Source organism: Abramis brama, assembly GCF_963993115.1.
Source record: "Abramis brama genome assembly, chromosome: 24".
Lineage (NCBI taxonomy): Eukaryota > Metazoa > Chordata > Actinopteri > Cypriniformes > Leuciscidae > Abramis > Abramis brama.
In genome coordinates, this window is record NC_139986.1 from 14399149 (window position 1) to 14419147 (window position 19999).

At 36.3% G+C, this 19999-nt stretch overlaps 2 protein-coding genes across 2 annotated transcripts in view; one reads left to right on the forward strand and one right to left on the reverse strand.

Moving 5' to 3' along the window:
• jph1a (junctophilin 1a) overlaps positions 1-739 on the reverse strand; it is a 37879-nt gene extending 37140 nt beyond the window's left edge. The window contains exon 1 of the mRNA XM_084103405.1: positions 32-739. Coding sequence (XP_083959531.1) covers positions 32-410 — 379 coding nt within the window. The 5' untranslated portion in view covers positions 411-739. The remainder of the gene's footprint in view (positions 1-31) is intronic.
• A 2190-nt stretch (positions 740-2929) lies between these two features.
• Positions 2930-11068, forward strand: gdap1 (ganglioside induced differentiation associated protein 1). Its single transcript, XM_084103468.1, has 6 exons — positions 2930-3235; positions 4302-4494; positions 7062-7235; positions 7322-7416; positions 7583-7697; positions 10207-11068. The coding sequence occupies exons 1-6, from the start codon at positions 3083-3085 to the stop codon at positions 10557-10559; spliced, it is 1083 nt and encodes a 360-aa protein (XP_083959594.1). The 5' UTR covers positions 2930-3082; the 3' UTR covers positions 10560-11068.
• Positions 11069-19999: the final 8931 nt, after the last annotated feature.

Consider the following 19999-nt stretch of genomic DNA (forward strand, 5'->3'; position numbering starts at 1 on the left):
CTTGACATTTGTAAACAGCAGTGGCACTTACCACCATCCCCATAGGTTTCGACTCCATATCCATCCTGTAGTCCATTACTCCACGTCCCATCGTATCTAGCAGGTGTATTGGTGCTCTGCCGAACTCCATAGCGACCCTTGAACCCGTGACTCCACTCCCCACGATAAAGCCATTTCCCCTTGGTCTCAACACCAAGCCCGTGGCGTTTGCCTTGCGACCAGTAGCCCTGGTACGTATTCCCGCTGGGCCAGGTGTAGACCCCGACTATCTCAAAACCGTGGGACCAGGACCCGGCGTACTCGCCTTGACCCTTGGGTCCCGTGCAGATGCCGTGTCCGTGGGCTTTCCCGTCTTCCCATCCGCCACAGAAAGTGCCTCCATCGTCGAAGTCGAACCGTCCGCCCGTCATTCAGAATGGGATGAAAATAAAAACAGTCGTAACGTTGCCGTGCGCTTCTTCTCGTCTTTCTCTTTCATTAAACCTTTTTTTCCCAGCCGAGTTCAATAGCAACGATGAAACTTGGGAGAATTAATCACAGTGGAGATGTTGTTGGTTGGTATTTTTGCTTGGGTTGTGAGAGTATGAATGAGGAGGCAGGTTTAGTGCATCATTACCGAAGCCGCACACGCTGGAACCGCCGACTCCCTCCCGCTCGCAGGCGCTGCGCAGAGCAGAGAGAGAGCTCACACCGAGACCGCGCGCGCTTCAGCTCAGCTGCGAGAGACGCTGTCAATCATCACGCGTCATCGCCGCGGCCACGCCCACTTCACCCTCACTGAAGACGCGCAGGTTCACTTTGTTTTGATTTTTTGATCTTCTTTATTTGAAATAAAAAAATACATAAATAAATAAATGAATGAATGAATGAATGAATAAAAAAATAAATAAAATGTATCCATAACTAATTTAAAGAATTATCTTACAATAGACTACCGAGAATTTACCAATTAAACATATTTTGGGAAGATTTAAGCTGAACTATTTATTTTTTGTGGAATGGAAAAAGATTTTTGCATTTGTATTTACTCAAAATGATTATGGAAGGATTTAGAAACTTATAAGAGGAAACTGGTGTCTAATACATTTGTGTATTATATTATATGAATGTGAAGAACAATACAGTTTGCCATTATTTAATGAAGGCTAATAGGAAAATTTCAAATACATGAAAAGAAGTGGGCTTTTGCGAATGACGTTTTCATAGCACTGAAATGTATTTTCTTTCTTTTTCTTTCTCTGGCAGCTAATGTTGGAAATAATGTGACTATAATACCTCTTGTTCTTGTGGCATTAAATGGTTCAGATGGTGGAAATTGACCATCATGGACAGGTGAACTGCTGATAAAAGCTATGATATAAGTGCATGTAAATGTAGAACTATAGCAGTAGGCCTATGTTTCACAGATTGTTGCAAACCCACAACTCTGCATGCCATTAGTTTTATAAAATAGCAACTTTTCACTGAAACTCAATACATTTTTTTTTACATTGCTTTAACTCCTCAAAATAATTTAAGCAATTTGTAACTTTTTTATATAGCCTTTTTTATATACAAGTTATAAAAGATTCAACTCATTTTTAAGTCAGTTTAATGTGATTTAAGTTTAAATTACTTATATAGATTGTACAAAAAAAAAAAAAAATTGATTGTAGGCTACTTAAAAATTTAAGTTTTTTTTTAATTATTATTATTATTATTTTTACAGTGTAGAATGTTCTTTATTTTTGTAATTCGATTTTTCCCTTTAATCAAAATGATGACTTGAAGCAGTGGTTCTCAACCAGGAGCCCAGAAGCCACTAGGGGGCATCAGCATACTTCCAAAGATGATTTGAAATTCTTTAAAATAAATTATAATTATCTAACTTATCTAAAACTCTACAAACTGCTACGAGGTAGGCTGAAACATGACATCATGTTTCTTAAAATATTTAGTTCTCATTTTAATTTGTCTCCTCAACTACTGCTGTTTTCAATAACAAACATAAAGTTCTTGAAATGTCTGGAATCACAAAAATAATTGTGGTTGATTACATTTATATTTGAATACTGTCATGGACATTGGGACTTGAAGATCACAACATACTTAATATAGCCTAGATAATATATGTAAAAAAAAGCAGTGTAAATGTGACAATTTTAGGGTTGATACATGTTTTGTTACTTAAAGCTGAATTGAACCCCATTCTCATTATTATTATTTTTTACTTTTCTTTCCTTTTTTTCTTTTTCGTGTAGAGATTTCTGTATACCTACTTTCAACAACTGGGTTAATATGATTATATTGGATGCCATTTCTTTATTAAGCAAAATCTTTGCGATTTGGATGGATGCATTTCAATGTAGCCTAAGTATATTTAACATATAGGTGTAATTTAGCTACAAAAATTATGTATTATGAAACACGGGAAAGTCTCTTTTTATTGTATGAAACAGATGACATTTCTAGCCTATTAAACTGCATATCATAAATTATCAGAATAAAATGTCAAAATTCTAAACAGTTTTTTAATGTAATGTAATTTGATAGAGAAGAACAGTCTACAGAGACATCTGCTGGTTCATTTAAAATGTGCGCTTCTGATTTATACTTGAAAATTAATATAGGCCTAGCCTATTATAAACATTTACTGTTAAATAAAGCAGTTAACTAATTTTATTTGAGAGCATTAAATGCAATAATTTGCTTTTTATTTGATTTAAATTGAATTTTGAACATTTTTTTAACAGCCTATTTGGCTATATAGGCTATGTTTTTTGTTTTGTTTTGTTTTTTGTGCCTACATTTCATTATTATGAATGTGGATGTGTGTCATTTAGGAAGTTGGGTACCACCACTTGAGGCTGCGCTGTTCAACACACTGACTGTGTCTTAAAACCTAGTGAGTTGCCTCCCTAGACAGCATTTGTGGGCATCATCTCGCGCTAGCAGGCTCAATGCGCAATAGAATACGCGGGTACGCGCCTGTGATGGCGCTGCAAGCGCGTAATATGCTCAAAAATGATGCGCGCGCGTAGTATGCATAAACATATACCGTCGTAGGCAACTAGGTTTTGAGACACAGCCATCGACTGATAAAATGGCGGTGGAGAACATCGGCGAATCTCAGGATGAGAAGGAAATCCTTATTAAGAAGGATGCACAGGACAGCGGTGAGGTTGTCGAGAGCACAAAAAACAAAGAGTCCAAACTGATATTGTACCACTGGACTCAGTCATTCAGTTCTCAGAAGGTAAGCGATCCCAAAATTCAACATTACTGGCGTAGACAGCTCAAGAGCATCAGGGTGGATGCAGTCTGTTGTTTTGATTGTGATATTCACATACTTTTAAAGATTTGACATAGTTTGGATTATTACTCTATTCATATGGCATATCTCAATTAAACAATTGCTGACTGACAGCATGCATGTTAATTATTCATAAAGGCTGTGTCGAATTACTGTAATAATTACTGATAAATATTATATTAATATGTAGGCTAATACTGATATTTAACGCCTGAATCTCAAATATATTACACAACTACCTCAGAACTTTGGCTAACGTTCTGGCAAGGTTCCCCAGCGGGCACCTTGATATCAATTTGACGTCAAAAGTTAGTCAAGACTTGATCAAGATACTGCATATCATGAGGTCAGTTTGAAAGGCAATGTCTGGTAATTAGGTGAAAAGAGAAAGTTAATAACCACACTGAAATTGCTTGGTGTATATGCAGGCCAATATGTTTGACATTCAGTTTACATCAAATCAATGTCATTGGATTGATTTTGACATCAATTTGATGTCTTTTCAACATCAGTTGCCCACTGGGTCTCCTAAAGTTATGAACAAACATCGTTCCATTAACGTTGGTAGAACATTAATTCAATGTTATTTGGTCTTTAATAATGTTCTCAAAAGGTCGGCACAAAAACATTATTTACTAAATTTCATTCATAGAAGGCTTTTTTTTCTGAAACGTTTTAGTTGGCGGTTCATATACAATTTTTTAAATGTTACTGCTTGTTTTAGAATGAACATTCAAAAGTAACATTCCCACAATGTTTGCTAAATTATCAAATTAAATGTTTCCTTAACGTTCAAATAACCATAATGGACATTTTGAATATTCAGAGAACATAACGTTTGCAAAACTTTAGTAAAACGTTCTTAGAACAGATTTTTGTTAGCTGGGCTGCTGTTGTTTTCTTCAACAAAATGAGAGTTGGAGTGAAAAATAACTGATGTTTCAGTCTTTCTATGGTATAAAATTCTAAAGAAACGGCCAAAAAAATGAACATAATGTTTCTGTCATAGGTGAGACTGGCAATAGCTGAGAAAGGTCTTCAGTGTGAGGAGTATGATGTGAGTCTGCCTCTGAGTGAACACAATGAGCCCTGGTTTATGCATCTGAACCCCACTGGTGAGGTTCCTGTGCTGGTTCACAATGACAGTGTCATCTGTGACCCCACACAAATCATGGACTATTTGGAGCAGAACTTCTGTGATGGTAAACGCTTAGGATTAGGACTTAATGTTGTGTGTAAAACAGTATTTACATTCCAGAACGCATGAATTAAAGTGTAAATGCCATAAATACAAGAGTACTAAAGGGCATATCATGTTGATTAACCCTCTGATGTAAAATTATTGTAATCACCCAGGGTGTGATGTCACATCCTAATAATGATAATAATAATAGTTCTATATGTCTGTCCCTTTTATAAGTACCTCTGGAATATTTCCCATTATTTATATATATATATATATATATATATATATATATATATATATGCAATTTATATAATTATTTTTGTAATATTACTTATTTAATTATTAGTAATATTAAATAATATATGATATCTACACTACTGGTCAAAAGTTTGGGGAAAAAACTTTTTTGAACAAAAACGTTTTTGAAACAAGGTTGTATTTCTTTGATCAAAAATACAGTAAAAACTGTAATATTGTGAAAGATTATAGGGGTGTAAAGATACCATAATTTCACGATTTGATACATATCACGAAACTAAACTCACAATACGATATTATTGCGATACTCCTATGAAGACATGATAAAAAGTTAACAAAATATTTACTGTTGATTAAAATGCTAAATTTGATATTTAATTGTGGGTGTAAATGAATAGGCTTGGACTTGGTGCTGATAACCCAATGCACAGGACAATGGTAACTGGTAAAAAAATATTCATGATTCTGAAGCTGAAAATACAGAATTATTTTAGACGAATATGCTAGCACTCTGTTACTGACTAGATATATTTAAAATAATGTAGGCCACTTTTTACTGGTAAAATAAGACATTTGGCATTATCACAGGACCCACAAATATTCACCTATTGCATTATTATACATTATATTCAACATAGTCATTTAATGTAGTACTGACACTAAAACTCTGAAAACTTGAAATTTGTAATTTTTATTTTGGTTGAACTATCCACGATATATATTGTCACTATCCACGGTACATATTGTTGCTTTTTTGTATTGCGATATATTGTTACACCCATAATTATTACAATTTAAAATAACTGTTTTCTATTTGAATATTTTTAAAAATAGAATTTATTCCTGTGATGTGAAAGGTGAATTTTCAACAGCCATTACTCCAGTCTTCAGTGTCACGTGATCCTTAAGAAATAAATTCCTTGCAAGAATGAATTTAAATTTTTAAATATTCAAAATAGAAAACATTATTTGAATATTCCACATTATTACAGTTTTACTGTATTTTGATAAAAAAAATGCAACCTTGACATAAGAGACCTTAATTTTTTTAAGTACAATCAATTCAAATGTTTAAGTACAAGAGCATAAGAGATAAGAGAATCTTAATGATTCCAAACATTTGACCAGTAGTGTATATTTTAAATTAAAATAAACTGTTGGAAATGTTTCTGCTGTTGTTTTAAAGTAAAAAGAAACATTACGTTTTTTTTTCTTAGTGATTTAAATTCATGCATCAGAGGGTTCAATAAATGAATGAATAAACAAATTAACAGCTGATTTACCATGTGTTAATATCTGTAATTTTTTGCTACTGTGTGTTTATGTTTGTTTTATGTTTGAGCTGCTTTTGCTGTGTTCAGTGCATTTGTCGTCTTAAGGATGAGCACCTGTCCCGCATTTTGCAGAACAGTTCCGAAATTGGGAGCTTTGTCCCGCATCCCGCGAGTCAAGACGTAATCAGTGTCCCGCATTTCAATTATGTCTGTTATTTTATTTTTTCCCTAAAATTACAAAACCACAATAAGAAATATAATACAAAAAAAAAGTGATTGGGCAGCCGTCATGTTGTAGCTAGAGCGGTAAAATAACCAACCAACGCATTCATTGGTAGGGATTTTTCTGCTGATGACGACTTTGTTGATGAAGCAAAGGAACCATGTGGACCTCATCAAAAGTCATTAAATCTAACTACACCAGCCAGGGCAACAAAAACATTCAAGTTCAAGATATAATAAAGGATAATAGTCTAATAAAGTAAAGTATAAAATATTTTTTTTATATATATAATATGTGGGTTTTTTTAATCTATACTAGCCTGTTATTCAGCTCATTATATTTACCGGTTGTAGACTGAATAGTTCCAGAGTAAATTATATTGTATTACTTGAACTTGAGCAAATAGAATGCCAGTCACAGAGTCATAATTAACAAAGCTTATTGACGATTTAAACATTTATCATCCAATGTGATGGCAAATAGGCTTTCCAAATAATGTAAATCAATATTTACATAGTATAATAGTAGTAAATGTATCTCTCACACACGTGTTTTGCATTGCCCTGCAAAATCACATCTACTGTTCTGCAACAGAGCAATAACCAGGTGGTCACCCTAGTCTTCTTTTCATTTGGTTCCATTTATGTTTGCATGCACCATGTTAAGTTCAGCATGCCAGGGCAGAATTTTGGATAACATGAGAGGCATTAAAGGGTAAGTCAAAATAAGATATTTTCCATTGAGGATAGCAGGTCATGTAGATTGCAGCAACATTTTTGAGTCATTTATTTGGATAATGTACTGTATGTTGTTTGTTCTCTGAATCAGAGCACACACCAAAGCTCATCCCAGAAGAGGGAAGCACGTATTATCATCGAGTACAGCATTACAGAGAACTGCTGGACTCCCTGCAGATGGATGCGTACACCCATGGCTGCATCCTCCACCCAGAGATCACCGTTGACTCCCACATTCCAGCTTATGCCACCACTCACATTCGCAGTAAGACGGGGACACAGCGTAATAACTTCATATGAACATACAGTTTTTGGGTATACTGTGAATTAACTGTGATTTCTGTCTTATAGCACAGATTGGAAACACAGAATCTGAGCTTAAGAAACTAGCAGCAGAGAATCCTGATCTTAAAGACGCTTATATTGCAAAACAGAGGCGCCTGAAGGTAAGTAAACATTCATGCAGTGTTCAGTTTCAATTTTTCACATGATTACCCTCTCTGTTTTTATTCTGCTGAGTATGTGCAATTAATTTTGACTACAATCTTGCTTACGATGCCAAGAAAGTGATTGATGAGTGTCATAAAATACTATTTATGTGAATCTCTCTAGAGTAAATTGTTTGACCATGATAACATGAAATACCTGAAGAAACTCCTGGATGAACTAGAGAGTGTTCTGGATCAGGTGGAGACGGAGCTGCAGAGGAGGATTGAGGAGACACCAGGTTGGAGAATCTTCTGTTAAACACATTGTAAAAATGTTTTGATGTGGGGACATAATAAATTAACTGGTTTTATTCAAAATTAACATTTAAATTTACATTTACATTGAATCATTTAGCAGATGCATTTATCCAAAGCGACTAACAAATAAGGAGAGCAATAGAAGCAATCAAAGTAACAATAGGGCAGCAATATGCTAGTGCTGGGACCAGTCACAGTTAGTCTTGCACAGTATACGTAGCAAGGTTTATTTTTATTTTTAAAAGAATAGTAAGTGTTAGTATTAATTGGTCAAGTGTTGCCTGAAAAAGATGCTTCTTCAGCAGTTTCTTGAAAATGGCTAAAGACTCAGCAGCTCGGGTTGAGTTAGGCAGGTCATCCACCAACAGGGAACCACAAGGTGCCATTCACTTGCAGAGCACAAGCTTCTGGATGGCACGTAGGTCTGGAGTAATGAGTTTAGGAATAGGGGTGCAGAGCCAGTGGTTGTTCTGTAGGCAAGCATCAGTGCCTTGAATTTGATGCAAGCGAATTAGATTTTGCCAACCAGTTTTTGAGGAGAGGTGACGTGCGCTCTCTTCGACTCATTGAAGACTACTCTTGCAGCAGCATTCTGGATCAATTGCAGAAGTTTGACAGTACATGCTGGAAGGCCTGCCAAGAGATCATTACAATAGTCCAGTCTGGATAGAACAAGAGCTTGGACAAGGAGATGTGTAGCCTGCTCCGATAGGAAGGGCCTGATCTTCCTAATGTTGTATAAGGCAGATCTGCAGGACCGGGCAGTTCTAGCAATGTGGTCTGTGAAATTCAACTATTCATCAATCAGAACTCCCAAGGTTCCTGGCTGTCCTAGATGGAGTTATGGTTGACGAACCCAGCTGAATGGAGAAGTTGTGATGGAGTGTTGGGTTGGCCGGGACCACAAGCAAAGTTTAGTTGAAGGTGGTGGTCCTTCATCCTGCAAGAAATGTCTGTCAGGCAGGCTGAGATGGGAGCAGCTACTGTCGGATCATCTGGTTGGAATGAGAGGTAGAGTTGTGTGTACTCAGCATAGCAGTGATAGGAAAAGCTATGTTTCTGAATGACCGATCCTAGTGATGACATGTAGATGGAGAAGAGAAGTGGTCCAAGCACTGAGCCCTGAGGCACCCCCGTGGCTAGATGTTGTGACTTAGACACTTTAACCCTCCACAACACCCTGACGGACCTACCTGAGAGGTAAGACTTGAACCATTGGAGTGCGGTTCCTGAGATGCCCTTTGTCTTGAGGGTTGAAAGGAGGATCTGTGTCAAAAGTAGCAGACAGATCCAGCAAGATGAGTACTGAGGATTTGGAAGCTACTTATGCCAGTCTCAGAGTGGGGTTACCCGAGCCTGCTTAAATGCTGTGGGAAAGGTACCAGTGTGAAGAGAGGTGTTGATGATATGAGTGAGTGCGGGTACAACTGAAAAAGAAATGGCTTGAAGGAGGTGAGTGGGGATAGGATAAAGCGGACAGGTAGTAGGGTGATTAGAAAGGAGTTTGGAGACTTCTGCCTCTGATAGCGGAGAGAAGGAGGGGAGAATGCGTGTGTTAACTGTTAAGATGTGTGTGTGTGTGTCAAATTGTGATGTGGAAAAGAATGTGGCAAAGTCGTCAGCTGTTAGGGTTGATGAAGGAGGGGGAGGAGGAGGGTTAAAGGAGAGGATAAGGTATTGAAAAGCATGCGAGAATCAGAAGAATTGTTCGTTTTGTTGTGGTAGTAAGTAATTTTAGCAGTAGTGACATTAGCAGAGAAGCAAGAGAGGAGGGATTGATACAAACCAAGGGGGGCAGAGGGGGTGGCACAGGCTGGCCTGGATGAAAGGGGGCAGAAGTTGTCTAAGCAGGATGTTAGAGTGGAGAAAAGAGTATCAGTTGCACTGTTAGTATCTAGTTATGAGTGATTAGGACTGATTAGGGGGAGAAAGTGTGGATGAGGCCAAAGAGGACAGGCGGGAGGGTGAGAGTGAGCGTAGGTTACGCCGAATGATGGCTTGTGAAGGAGTGTGTGTTGTGTCCTGAGCGAGGTTGAGGTTAAGAGTGAGGAGGAAGTGATCTGAGGTGTGCAGTGGAGTGACCAGCGTTTGGTCAGTGGAGCAATAGTGTGTATAAATACGGTCCAATTGGTTACCTTGAGCAGAGTCTGAGGTTTTTCTAGGTGGATGTTGAAGTCTTCAAGAACTACCAGAGGTGTACCATCCTCAGGGAAGGATGAGAGTAACGCATCCAACTCCTCCAAGAAATTGCCAAGCAGTTCTGTCTTCGCAAGTAATTAATTAATTATTTTCTAAACAAACAATCTGGCTGGGAGAAAATGTATATATATTATTTTCGTTTTTAGCACATCGTTGTCATGTAAACGTATCCTACATTATTGGAGAAGTATCACCGATCAGTATCCCCATCAGAAAATAGATGACTAGTGAATTTCCATTTTATGCCGACTTTATTTCTTTTAGCTTTTTAAACTTCTCATCTCTCTCTAGAAGAGGGCAGTCAGCAGGCTTGGCTCTGTGGCGAGTTCTTCAGCATTGCGGACGTTTCCCTCGCTGTCACCCTTCATCGCCTCAAGTTCCTGGGCCTGTCCCGTCGGTACTGGGGAAATGGGATCCGGGTCAACCTGGAGACGTATTATGAGCGTGTCCTGAACCGGCCGACATTCCGCAGAGTGCTTGGCCAAGTCAATAACATCCTCATATCCGCTGTGCTGCCCACCGCATTCAGGGTGGCAAAGAAAAAGGCTCCAGCCTTTGTTGGTGCCACTTTATTGATTGGGTTGATTGGGGGTGCCACTTACCTGGCTTTCAATTATTTTAAAAAGAGACTTATTGTGTCTTGAGACATCTATTGGGACTCATTCAACATTGTTCTGTCTTGACCTGTGTATAATTATTGTCACAATTGGCTCATACATACTGTAACAGTTTGATGATTGTTGCACAAGAAGCACTTTTCTGCCATAATATGAAGCAAATCAGTTTGGAAAACTGACACAAAGCTTTTTTTTTTCTTCCAGTGATATGTTCATTAAACTGACTGGCAAACTGACATGGCTTCAATTCTTGCTGTAAGTCCTTCATGGCCAGTATGTGCTTTATGCTAAAATTTCTTTGTAAATGTCTGCTCGCAATTACAGAAAAAAATAAATCCCAGATTTCCAAGCATCAGGCTTGTAAAATCCATATACTAAAAAAATTGTATTATTAGGATGAGAGTTTGTGACTGTTCTGCACAAGTTTCATTCATTCATGCTTTTCACTTGATAAGTCAAAAGATTTACAATACTATATGCAAACCTAATTTCTCTGCACAGGAAAGACAAATATAATAAAGCCTATTTCTCAGTTATGCAAGTGTCTGGTTTACAGTAATTATATAATGTTTTGTTTGAAATCAGTAGGCCTTCTGCATCAAAGTTGAGGCTAAACAGAAGTACTCTCCTATGTCCCCTTTTTATATATATACAGTATATATATATCTGTCTGGTGCCATAGATACATGTTGTGTAGGACCACAAACACCATGAGGTGGCAGTGTTGCCATTTTATTGTTAAGCAGTAAAGAGGACGTTATAGCGACCTCTGACTGAGTGTCCTGAGATAAAGTTAAAGAAATATTGCATTCAGCAACTGATCATCATGCAACTCGCCCATTCCTATTTCTCAACTGATTGGACTTGACATCTTGCTCTTTAGTTGCCAGTTGCTGTGTTTCTGTAATTTGCTGAAGTCTTTATCTTCTAAAATGTAAGACATGATTTCCCACTGCGTTAATTCAGGTATCCAAATCACTGTTGGGTGTGGTTATGTCTTATAAATATTGCAAATGTCATCATATTAATGTGTTCTGGCCAGATGTAAGAAACATCTGGATAATTCACACAGAGTTCACATTTACAATATGGCCCATTAGGTTGCCTTAAAAGAATTGAGTCTGGAAAAGCAGAGTCTCTTCTTCTATGAATACACAAAGTGTCTTGGCGAGTACTTTATAAGCTTCAGGCTTTGTGCGTGCCCTTTTGCTGACGTGGTGCACTTGTTTGAACTATTTCCCATTCTAAGTGTATATTTATTCTAAGACTAGTTTTATCTCAACAAAAAGAAAACATTGAAATTCAACACCACTTCCTTAGTGTCAAAACACACTTGACTTGTTTGACCATAATCTGTATGATCTATTGTGTTGCTCACACAACAGTTGCTTTTAAGTAACCATAAAGTTGAAGAACTGTTGAATTTATAGGGGTAAACCAGGTTATATTTAAATCCCTTGAAAACGGCAAAGATTCACTTTCATGGAACTGACCAAGTGTGCGATTTATATTCACTCCAGACTGATTAACTTGTAATCAAGGGCCTAATGGCTTTATAAATAAATCTAAAATATGGTTAATATCTGGCCATCTCAATTCCCTAGACAGTCCATGACCAATTGAAGCGTCTTAAACTTGGCCGGGAATGTCTGAAACATCTGTCCTGCTTATCTTTAAGGAGGAGCCAAGGCTTGCCCTACCCTTGAAGAAGGAAAACTCTGATCAGACAGACTGTAATAAGAAGAAAGAGAACAGAGGAGGAGAAAGGGAGGATTTTGGCCTTGGGTATAAGGTAAATATCGTCCCACACAGCTCAATGTGGAGTGGCAGAGATCCCGGTCTCCAAACGGGTGGGGTGGATGGAAACTTCCAAGGTGCTTTTTCTCGCCAGTCCATCTTTGCGGCCCGAGTGTCGTGCAGGAGAAAGACAGATGCTAGGAGTGGGCAGAGAATCCAGTTTCCATGGACACGCATGATATACACTCCTGAGTGCTTCGCAAGACCCCTAGAAATATTGCTTCATGTGGCTCTGTCTGTTGTCTGTCATTGGCACAAGAATTTTTGCTTGATGTTCTTACCATAGACTCACCGTTCAACGGCCTTCTCCGCTGCTATTCTCAGAATATGATGTCAGCTGTTTAAGTTACAGCTTTCATACCTAAACTGTGAAATTTGTCTTTTGGCCAAACCACTGCACTGACATTCTGCCCAATCGGTTTTGCAAATGTACCAAGCCCAAAGGGTGATTAGTATCACACTGAGGTAATTTGACTGACCTTGCCACCACTTGGCTTGCATACAGACATCCCTTTTTCATAATTCTGGCTGCCAGCGGCGTGGGTGCAGCTGCATTAATGTGCACTAAGCACTAAACTGCATGATTATTTTATTTTTTTCCGAAACCAGTTCAACGCAAATCCTGCCCTGCAGCCAATTTCATTGGGTAATGTTGGGTGTGGGGTAGGGTTAGGGTTTAGTATTTGTTGTAGCATTGTGTAGGCATTCAGCACTGTGATTGACTTGACCAATGAAATCTTTAGAATCGGCTGCAGGGCGGAGTTTGCGCGGAACTGGTTTGGGAAAAGAAAAATCATGCTAGACAAACCCCTCTGATAATGCAAGTGGGTTATGGGGAGCCACAGGATAATCATTTGATAAATCAGTAAATCAGTTTTAGCAATCAATTATAAATGTGAATAAGTAGATTAAAAAAGCAATTAGTAAAACAACAGATAAATAAATTAAACATGCAATATTCAATTTAAATAATATTGAATTTATTCAATATTCAATTTAAAATTTTAATATTTTTAATATGTGATTATATCGTTATGTTTTTATTATAATGTACTGTATTAAAAAATAATATACAATAATATAATTTTTCATTGTAATGTATTTTTAATGTGTGATTATTTAATTATATTCTTAATTACATTATTGGTTTGTTTTTTTATGTGATTATATAATTATTTTAATTTATTTTATTTTATTATATTTTTAATGAAATAATGACAGTAACAGCTGAGCAATGATTGATGGCAGAAGATTAAGCACCACACCGCAGAAATCAATAAAATGTCAATAGATAAAAATAAACATTATTTTAAATTGCTTAATTGAATATTGCAAATTGTTAATTATTTTTTGTCTTTCATATGTTTATAATTGACTAGTCAACTGATTTATCGTTAAATCAGGTAAATCTTAGTTAACGTGAACTAAGAATAAACAATACTGCTGCATTTATTAATCGTAATGTTAATTTACTAATACATTCAAATCAAAAGTTGTATTTGTTGGCATTAGTCAATGCACTGTGAACTAACATGAACAAACAATGAACAGCTGGATTTTTATTAACTAACATTAACAAAGATTGATATATATGGTAACAAATGTATTGCTCATGTTAGTTCATGTTACATTTACTAATGTTAACCAATGAGACCTTATTGTAAAGTGTTACCGAATTATCAATTTCTCAGTTGATTTACTGATTTATCAAATGATTTTGGTCCCCAATAGCGAGTGACGTTGAAGCATTTTGAAGAAAAAATGAAAATGTTTTTCAGTCACATTTGGTGTCATTACACATTCTCCTCAGGCTCAAAGAGAAAGACAGTTTCCCCCATCAAAAGACATTCTCAGAAAACTTGCCCATCTTCCCGAAATGTCTTTCAGGGTCTGTTTTATGGTATTTACTGATTGGGCTGCTTGGTTCCCGTTGTTGACACGAGTGTTAGAATGGCCCCCCTGCAAGTTTGAACATCGTAACTTCATGATGAAACCTGCTGTGTTCATCCATCTGTACATGTGCTCCTCAAATATTTAAACAATCACTGCATAAATACAAGCACACCGGAGAGCCAAGTCACCGCTGCTGGGTCTGTGCACTGTAAAGCCTACTTACTGAGCCAAGCTAAGCATACCAGCTCATTTTAAACCCTTAATTAATTTTCTGAATGTGCAGAAATGAACTTGTTGCCTCCCATGAAAAAAGCCACTGCTCCAATTTGGATTGTATGATCCCTCCTCATTGTTTTAAAATACCAGCGCTTTTTTTCTTTTTACTGTGAAAATTACATCTTATATAAAGCCAATATTTGGGACCACACATTATTATTGGTATATCCAGGCTTTTGTGCTTTCTTGTTGACATGAGTAAAAATTCTTAACATAACTAGAGCTGGGAATTGGATAGCTTTGGTCAAACCTGTCACAAGCAATGAAATACTACATATTTTAAATGTCTATAAATTACAAAAATGAAACCATAACCATATAAAACATATTTTCCCATTTAAACAAGAGTGTAGCACATATGGGCCTACTTGAAATCTCAAAACTGTGTAAAAAATAATACCATAATACTGTATTTTTAAAAAAAAGTATAATGATAATTGTTTAAAATGATAATGTTAATTAACTTTTTAATGTACATTGTAAAAAAGTTATGAGAACATGTTTTACATTGCTTTAACTCATCAAAATAATTTAAGCAAATTTCTACTTTTTTTTATAAGTTATATAAGATTCAACTCATTTAAGTCAGTTTAATGTCATTAAGTTGAAATTACTTAAACATCCAAGTTAAATGAACTTAAAAATCCACAGTGTACAAATACAGTTTGTTCAATTACATTAAGGAAAACATCAATACTATATGCAAACCTAATTTCTCTGCACAGGAAAGACAAATATAATAAAGCCTATTTCTCAGTTATGCAAGTGTCTGGTTTACAGTAATTATAGAATGTAATTACAATTAGTAACATTAACATTAGTACTTAAAAAAATTAGTACTTCAAGTAAAGGCAAAAGATGACAAAAACAGTTTGAGAACCACTGGATTAGAGGATTTGTCTGCAAGTTATTGTCTTATTTGAGAGACTCCAGTGTGTGACTGACTGACCGATATGATGGACATTCTTTTCTCAAATGCTCTCAAATCTCTGTATTGTGAGTTTGCTTTGAGCCAAGCCAGTGCTTGGTCTCATGCTCCGGTTGGGTCTCTGTGTCTCCTCTCACCAGCCTGTGAATACTCATGTGTTTGCTACACAAATATGCCAAGACCATCAGTGTCCAACAGCTTTGATCTATAGCGTCTCAGGCCCTGAGTAGATACTTAAACAGGCAAATGTGAACTCAACATCTTAATGAATGCAAAGGCTAAAGGAAAAGGCTTATTTTTTATTTACTTATTTATATATTATTATTATTATTATTATTATTACTGGGAACAAGGATTTGACTTTAAAGTAAAAAATTATATTATATAGGAGAAGTATTGCATTATGATGTCCAACTCATTTCTTGTAAATTAATTTTTTTTTATTTTCTGCTACATCCTGTACCCTTACCTTACAGATGACCTTTTGATCCCATCCCAAATGCGTCCTAGGCCCTTGTAGTCATCCTTCGAGTCCACACTTTTGGAAATGTAATGTTCTGTAGAGTCTCTAAGTGCATGCTTGGCAAAACCACAGATAGTGACTGCAAAGTGGGCGCCTCATGAGCACCTTTCAAAATCATAAAATGACAAATGGGACACCCTCATGGACTTCACAGAACTCTGAAAGAAAGAGAGTTCACATTATGTACACCATCTGGGAAAGGACCTTTGAAAATCAGGTTACATGATCATTAACTGTAAAACACACTAGAATAAATAAAAAAATGAATAAATATAGTAGTATTTATTCATATTTTGAATTAGCTAAAATTTTTATATTTTCAGTTTACATTTTAAATTTGATTTAAGTTTTAGTAATTTTGTTATGTGTTTTTGTCATTTTGTTTTTATTAGTTTAAGTTTTTATTATTATTTCTGTTTAGTTTTATTTATTTGTATATTTACTTATAAATCAATATTTAATTTAATTTCAGCTTTATTCCAATTAAAGAAATTTAATTTCAATATAGGACAATATAGGACTGTCGTTAATGACGTCACATGCAGGTGGTGAAGTACTTGGTTAATAACTTCTATAATAAATCGATTCAAGATTATTATAGTTTATATAGTTGGCTCAAGATTATTGTAGTTCATTAACACGAAAAAAACAGAAAAACGTAAATTTCTTAATCACGTTTACAAGCAGAGTTTCCTCTTACGTCATACTCCAGGGTTCCCTTGGGCATTTAAGCAAATGCTTCAAAATGCTGCTGATTGTTGACCTGCTAAAATTTAAAGTCTTTATATATTTAAATGGGATGAAAGATAGGGAAAGTACTGCATGTTAACTTGCTTTATTGTGTCCAAGTATATGATCAACAAACTGGCTGCATCCTGATTCAGAGGCTGCATCCTTCGAAGGCTGTATTCAAAGGCCGAATGCATCACAGCGGTGCAGTGAAGGCTTCCCCAATTTGAAGGATTGAATGCGCCCTACAAATGCCTTCTTTTGTTTTCCGGGCCATGAAGTATACAACAATATAGGTCCTTCACACTCTAGTCTATCCAAAGATTTGTTGCATGGCAGTGAAAAAGTTGAACATATTTAGACATGTTGTGAACCCAGTCTTGTTTTCAGACACTTGAATCTAAATTTCAGAAAAAGTCCAGTACAAACATTACTACAGCTTGTCAACAGCAGCTGTCACAGTTGCTAGTCGACAAGAGCAATCATCCGTCCCATTTACAGTAACACCGCTCGGTTCGACCTTCACGGATTTCGGAGCCATGGCCTTTGAAGTCCATATCCTTCAAAGGATGCAGCCTCTGAATCAAGAGCTGTAGCTCCAACCACTCAAACTTGTGATGTTTTTTGCGAATGTTCATAGAAACCATGGTTTCGGAAATCACAGAATAGTTGAACTATGTTAGTAACAACAGAATTTGCGACCAAAGTTGGCTTACGATCCTTTCGAGAAACGCACCTCAAGTCATTATATGCACCAAAGAAATAACTGTAATCAAACCATGAGTTTTCCTGAACTCATGCTATTGGTTGAGCCGTGTTGATTTTCTCATCCATAAAGGGAAAAATATTTGAGGAAAAGGCTATGAACTGTGAAAGTGAAAGTGGCTGAGAAAATCTGCTAATACTGTCTGTGAGTGTAATATTATTCCTTTTTAATAATGCTCAATATATTTCATCAATGGTCCTGAATGTGAAGGTATTCCAGAGGACACATGCATCACAGCTGAATTGTTTAACACCTGCCATTATTCTCACAAGGATTTACTTTTTATGCAAAGCTCAATGTGCCAAATGGACTGCATATGAGATTAAAAAAAAAATATATATGATGCATCCTGGTACAAATGTCTGGGGGTCAAGTGTCATTTGTCAAATATATCAGCAGAGTTTGTAAGAAGTGTTTTCACATTCCCCATTCTCATATACAGATAAACTCTTGTGTCCAGCCTCCAAAGAAGGGGCAGCATACATTGCTGTCACAACACAGTAGATCAAAGCATTGAAAACATGCATTTCACATGGGATTCAAAGAGTTGAGCTGTAGTGCTAGGTACAATTCAACCAGAACCTGTAGTGTTTGCATTCTGACAGCAAAGCTCAAACTCAGGCAAGTGTTAAAACAAGCCACTCAGGTGTTTGTGGCGCGGTAAACATGGTAACGTTCGTGTGTTTTTAAACATCAGCATTTTGGAATATGGAAAACACTATAGACGATTATAGAGTTAAAGTAATGGTCTGAATTGACATGATTGTATGTCAAATATTTATTTTTTACAGTTACAGTTACAATTTACAGTTTAATATGGGGCAAGACATTCTGGAGGGTTTCAAAGCAGAAATATACAGCACAGGCTTTGTTAAAGTATTCTTTTTGTTTTATTTGTACAAAATGTGTTATTTTAGCGGTCAGACTATTCCAGGCAGATGAATGTCTGGTTGTGCGTAATTCCTGTGGATTTTTTTTATTTTTATAAACGGTACCTCTCTGGTTTTTAAAAGTCAGTAAAAATAGGGCCCAATGTACTGTGTTAATATGAAAGAATTTCCATATTGATTTTCACTGGTTTTTAACACGTATATTGAATTAGACATTGCATTGTGTTGTGTTTTAGAGTAAAGTATAGATAATGTTCTGGCAGAAAATTATCAGTACTTTTTCTATGGATCTTCTATGGATATAATCTTACAGTGTAGCTTTACATGGTTAAAAGAAAAAAATGATACAATATATAAATACACACACACACACACACACACACAAACACACAAACACACACACACACACATACACACACACACACACATACATATATAATTTGAAAATATAAAATTTGAAAACCCCTGCCAGATGAAGATGAATGTATATACCATATATTATACACAGATGAAAAATGTTTATTGATCATGTAGCTGGAACAGTACATACATTACTGATTTTCAAATTTTAGGTTTGAACATGCTCAGAAAAAAAAAAGAAAAAAAAAAGTGTGTTTGGATGAATGCAGCCCACTGGATGCATTCAAGTGACCCTCATGCCAGAGCCTCTCAAGACACATTTTAATTACTAAACTGGTAATAAGGCCAGCTGACTTTTTTTGTAAATTGCAGATTTTTTGGTGCTGCTCGAGGAGCCCTTGGTCTCAAAAGACAAATACAGTTTGATCGGGCCACAGCCAAAGATAACAGCAGTCATAGTTTCTTGGCCAACCTGCTTGGCTCACTGCTACATTTGGCAGGAGATCATTGACTTCATGGGCCTATTACTATGATCTCTATCAGCCACTAATAACGCTAATGACCATGAGGGGGCCTGCTTCAGATCAAACACACACAGTCATGTTAATAGCCCAGGAGGGAAGATTGTGAACATGCTGAACCAGAAACAGTGTCAGTGATCCATCAAACATACATTATAAATTATAGCTAACATACAGGATCTTAGCATCAATTTATAATCAATATACTGTCCCTAAGAGAAAAAAAAAAATACTATCCATGTAAAAGAGAAAGATAAGGAAGTTGGTCCAATAATTTAGGGGAAAAAAGTCCACCAGTAATAAAAATAAATTCAAATTATTTTATAATTACCTCAAAAAGAATTCTGCTTTAGCCTGTTAAAAGAAATGCACAAAGACCTTTGCACAGTGCTGCAATAGATTTTTTCATAACTTGTAATATAATGTGAATGTAATATTTTGCCATTTTTATATCTTTCATATTTGCAAAATGTCTTTCATAACTGTCATACTTTTTTGGACTATTTCCAGAGGGGAAATTTAGCATAGGGGGAGAACCGGGGCGAAAGTAACGCGGGACGAAAGTAACAAAGCTATTTTCTCAGAGCCCTGACTATATTAGCATTTCAAGCTATGACAGCACGTTTAGTACGCAACCCTTGACAGAGCTGCCAAATATCACGCGATTTCGTCATCGTTTCCCGCGGTTAAGTGCGATAAGTAAATTACTGAAGCGGTACTTTTTTTCTAATTACAAGTTGTGTTTTTAGTTTCATGTCACACAGTAATGATCAATCTACAGGTT